Source organism: Tasmannia lanceolata, unplaced genomic scaffold (genome assembly GCF_043159265.1).
Source record: "Tasmannia lanceolata isolate RefF3 unplaced genomic scaffold, GAP_Taslan_0.1 ptg000008l, whole genome shotgun sequence".
In the NCBI taxonomy this organism is placed as follows: Eukaryota; Viridiplantae; Streptophyta; class Magnoliopsida; order Canellales; family Winteraceae; genus Tasmannia; species Tasmannia lanceolata.
This window is the reverse complement of record NW_027518685.1, coordinates 18,472,172-18,477,155: the sequence shown is the minus strand read 5'-3', so window position 1 is coordinate 18,477,155 and position 4,984 is coordinate 18,472,172. Positions and strand designations below refer to the sequence as shown.

The 4,984-nt window shown below is 40.0% G+C and overlaps 1 protein-coding gene across 1 annotated transcript; it reads right to left on the bottom strand.

The window, feature by feature from the left end:
* Window positions 1-2,817: 2,817 nt before the first annotated feature.
* LOC143883356 (germin-like protein subfamily 1 member 7) lies at window positions 2,818-4,728 on the bottom strand. The gene is made up of 2 exons (XM_077386716.1): window positions 4,552-4,728; window positions 2,818-3,533 (listed from the first exon to the last, which is right to left on the bottom strand). Exons 1-2 carry the CDS (start codon window positions 4,661-4,663, stop codon window positions 2,986-2,988), a joined length of 660 nt encoding a protein of 219 aa, XP_077242831.1. The 5' UTR covers window positions 4,664-4,728; the 3' UTR covers window positions 2,818-2,985.
* Between the last annotated feature and the right edge of the window lie 256 nt (window positions 4,729-4,984).

Below are 4,984 nucleotides of genomic sequence, written 5' to 3'. Positions count from 1 at the left end.
TTTCCTACATATCATTTAAAATAGATTTATTTCCTTCTTTATGCATGCCGATTTGGGGACTTTCATTTTTTATTTTCATGAATGGCCAAATAAGGCACATTCCTATTCTATGCATAGCTAATTAAGGTCATTTAGTATTAAATTTACTTTTTATGTCGGTTGCCATTAATACCGAAGTATCAATTTTGATATTTTCTTTTTTTACTCGCATGAGATTTCTTTTCTAGAATCCCTCCTAATCTTAAAAAAAGCGTGGATGAAATATGTGAGGGGACTTTTGATATGATTATGAAATTAATAAATTGAAGAGACACGTCCGTTCTTGGAGAGGGATTTTAGAAATTAATAAATTGAAGAGACACGTCCGTTCTTGGGGACTTTTGATATGATTATGATACCTGGGTTCTGGCTGTTGAAAGCGCCAAAGGCGACCGCATTCGTCTTGCTAGTAAGTGAATAAGGCCAATAGGGAACACAAACACGTCCCCCTATTAAGGACCTTGTATATGAAGCGATTCTCAACCATCTCAGTGGCCCGAGGATGCGTGTGGGGATCGATGAGACCATTGGGTGCAAAGTCTAAGCGAACCATGGAGACGCCAAGAGTGTTGAGACCTGGTATCTGGTCCACATTGACGGGGGTACCGCTGGACCCAATTGGGTTCGATGTGTTGCCCGGTTTGTCGAGTCCTGCGAAGAAGAAATCATCAGCTGTCGCGCGTTTTGGGTCCTTGCAAACCTTGCCATTGATGAACAATGCAAAGGAAAAGCATAGAGAAAGATCACCCAAGCAATGAAATTGAGTTTAAGGTAAACATGTGATTATGGTGCAAAGGTTGGTAGCAGCAGAATTTTTGTCAGCCACACAAAAGTCCTGTAGAGAATCGGCATCAGAGGCAAAGGTTAGAGACACAGCCGAGGAAAGGAGGAGTACAAGTACAATGAGGGGAGTAGCCATCTCCATTCTAACAATCTAAGGAAGAATATTGGGGTCTAGTGATTATGGTGTAAGGCAGAAGCATAGAAAGGGAACACATATATAGAGAGTGTATGTGTTAAGGAGAAATAGACGTCAATCAAGTTAAGAACGAAATTGAATGACATGAATCCTTCTCCCATATATGCAGAGAAACTGTATATTATGGAAACCACTATAGATCGGAGGGCTAGGATCATCCTGTGAAAATTTTCTTAATAAAATCGTATCCATGGTTTTAAATTTTGACCGAAACCGAAATTTACCGAAATTTCATTTTACGCCATTTACCGAATTTCGGTCTGAAATATCGATTAAATGCCATTATTATTATTTTTTTAAAAGTGTTACAAAATTTCGGCAGAAATTTCGGTCCTGAATTTCGAACCAAATTCAAAATTTTCTTAATTCTTAATTAGCAATAGGGCCATAAATAGCTTAAATTTTGTCTTTTACCCATTTCACCCTTTCTTATATTATCCTTACAAATCCCTAAAATCTCTCCATCTATCAAATAGCATTAATCGTTTGAAATCTCTCTCTCTCTCTCTCTCTCTCTCTCTCTCTCTCTCTCTCTCTCTCTCTCTCTCTCTCTCTCTCTCTCTCTCTCCATTACTAAAGTAACACTAAATCGGATAATTGTACGGCTTACACCATAGATGATCCAAATCGTCTATTTGCTTCCATAGGATGATCCCAATCCTCCTTATCTATAGAGGTTTCCACAATATGCAGTTTCTCTATAAATTGGAGGGCTAGGATCATCATATGAAAATGAATGGTGTATGCACACAGCTGATATATCATAGTGGCCCCAGTGTATATTGAGTCTCTTCATAGGTGAGCATATATTTTGAAAAATACAATGAAGCCCACCTTTTTTGAAGATCCAAACCACGTCGGTAAAGTGATTATTTTAAAAATACACTTTTTTTTATGGTGTCTGCCTTTTTCAAAGATCTAAACCTTTCATTGCTGTGCCCTACCACAAATAGAGAAGAGAGAGAGAGTAGTGGTTTGAGAATAAGTAGAGGAGCCGGGCCTACCGTGTTCGAAGACTTGCAATGAGTGAGTGAGTGAGTGAACGTTGGACCGGTTGTGAAGCCACAACCAACCGGTGAAATGGGGCGAAGTTATCAACCCCTTTTTCCAAATCAAAGCCGAATATTCCAAACTGAATGCAAATTTGTTGAGTAATTCATCAATTTTTTTTATATATTACTTGCAAATCTCATGACCAATTTATTGCATATTATCATATTTATAAGAGGTGTAATTTAATCATTTATACTTCAACAATAACCCACTACGTGCATAGAGCTAGCCATCAGATCAACCGTGGCTGTAGATTCTACACATGGGGAGATGTTTGAGCAATCAAGACCTCTGGACTTGTAGAACATCATGACAAAACACGAGTGGTCTTGGTCCAATGCTGCTCAAACATCCCATTCATAGGATAAAGAATGAAAGCAAAACCAATGGTTCAACTTTGTTTGCCCAACCCTTGAAGAAGCTTCACGTATCAAGGACCTAGAATTATCTTATCAAGGTATTATCATCATGGCATTTGGCTGGACTGATATTGCCGGTCCAACCATGGGATCCGATCGCATTAGGGGTCACATGAGCAGGTCCCATTGAGTGTCTGTTAGGAAGGAGCTCCTTGAATTTTACCATTAAGAAAGGCTACAATATTCGCAGTACCATGTTTTTATAAATGCACAAATTCAGCTTGTCTTTTCTCTTTTAATTGGCTTGTGAGTTGTGAGAGCCTTTGGGGAACTGTAATAACCTTTGACAACTCTTTAAATAATAAAAGACAAGATGAGTTATTTCAGTCACTAAAAGATGGTTCTGCTGTTGACATTTTCCTTAAGTAATACAAACATTTAGCCTGCTTTATTTAGAAAAATTTAAATACACATCATGGCAAATAAAGTACATATTTAGAAAAAATTAAATAAACATCATGGCAAATAAAATACATGTTGACTATAATAGCTTTCCTAGTTGGCGGGGGAGAACTTGGACTTCAAAGAATCAACAACGTTGTTGCCCAGTTGGAAGGCCTTGGTGAGAACATCGTCGGAGATTGGTGGTGTTGATCCAAAGACGGAATTTGCTATGGGTATAAGACCGGGGTTTTGACTGCTTAGGCCGGCGATGGCAATGGCATTTGTCTGGCCAACGTTGAATTCGAAGTGAATGAGGCCTATAGGGAACACAAAGACATCACCCTTGTTAAGGACCTTGGAAATGAGGCGATTTTCAGGGTTGGAGGTGATGAAACCCACGTACAGGGTGCCCTCTATCACTACCAAGATCTCAGTGGCCCTTGGGTGTGTGTGGGGAGGGATGAGGCCATTTAGTGCATAGTCTATGCGAACCATGGATATTCCAAGAGTGTTGAGGCCTGGTATTTTGGCAACGTTCACTAGGTTTATGTTGGACCCAAGTTGGTTTGTTGTGTTGCTAGGTATGTCAAGACCTGAAAAGAAGAAATCTCCTGCTTGAACGAGCTTTGGGTCCTTGCAAACCTCGCCATTAACAAACACTGCAAAGAAAAAAATGTAGACAGAAGAACATCCAAGCAAAAGTACCAAGTTAGAACAAACAGGTGATCATAAAATATAAAGTTACTTATGAATATGGGGCAACTTGGACTGGTCTCAAAACAAACCCGATATGGATTCGACCCAATTTCGGCTCTGGTTGGTTTCGATTAGGGTTGGGAAAAGCCAACACGATTTGATTTTGCGTTGGGTTAGGGTTGAGGTCTTGGGCAACCCAACCCAACCTGACCCAAACCCATCCTCATCCTCTAATTTTTAAAATTTCAAAATCTTAGCGTTATGTTTTCTTTGGCTCTTTGTATTGTTTCTATGTTTGACCCGAGCCCAAGCCGACTCAACCTTATTGGGAAATAGGGGCTGACACAAACCCAGCCTTGTCCTCTAATTTTATATGGTGATATTTGAAATCCTAGGGCTATGTTATCTTCTATTTTTGTCTGCCGTTTTGTTTATGAATTTGCCCTGGGCCGACCCGAACTCAACCCAACCCAATTTGGAAAAGATGAGTTAAACGGGTTGGGTTAGACTTGAGAGATTGGGTTAGGGTTGACCCGACGCTTGGGTTAGGTCTGGTTCTGGTTGAGGCAACGCCACCTTTGGTCGGGCTAGGGTTAGCCTCTACCCCATCCAGCCTGGCCGTAGTTGCATCCCTACTTATGAAACATAAATTGAAGAATAATGATATAGTAACCGATTTGGGGACCAAGAGTGGAACCCTACAAATAAGCCTCTTAACACATTAGAAATCTTTCCCTTGATTATTGGTTTTTTTCCGTGAAAATGGCGAAAGTACCCTCCCATGGCATGTGAGGATTTGTTAGGTTACACTCTTGGTTCCACCCTCGGTCTCCATAGGAGCACTCTAAATTGAATGTAGGAAAGAGCTTGGATAAATACCATGCGACATATTGTCGGCGAGATATGTGAATATGAGGCTATGAGCTATATATAAACATACTTATAAAAGGTAAATATGGAAGTAAGAGAGCGCATGCGTACCAGGTGATGCATTGTCAGCAACACAAAAGTCCTGTAGAGGACTGGGATCAAACGCAAAGGCAAGAGAAGAAGCCAAGGAAAGGAGTACAAAAACAAGGATTGGGGCAGCCATCTCCGGTCTATGAATCTAAAGGAGAAGATGAAATTCAAGTGTTTTGAGGGTGCTGAAGAAGCAGAACGAGGGTTCATATATATAGCTGAGAGAGAGTTGATGGTGATGAGATTTCATGGAAATGGTCATGTTAATACCAAGTTAGTTTATGGTTTAAGGAAGCGTGATTCGTTAACTACTACGCTCAACATCAATTTTTTATCCAAGTATTTGGCCGGCAAAGGAGAGAGACACAGTCTTTGGGCACATTTCTGTATAAGTTAATGTTATTTGAGTTGAAACAATCCCTCTCCTGCCTAAATTATAATGAAATTTATGGAA

What these genes read in the sequence shown, in the direction of transcription:
- LOC143883356 (XM_077386716.1), bottom strand. Translation starts at nt 4,663, where the DNA reads ATGGCTGCCCCAATCCTTGTTTTTGTACTCCTTTCCTTGGCTTCTTCT. An exon ending in TGCTGACAATGCATCACCTG is followed by an intron (nt 3,534 to 4,551) that starts GTACGCATGCGC and finishes TTTTCTTTGCAG; the next exon opens with TGTTTGTTAATGGCGAGGTT.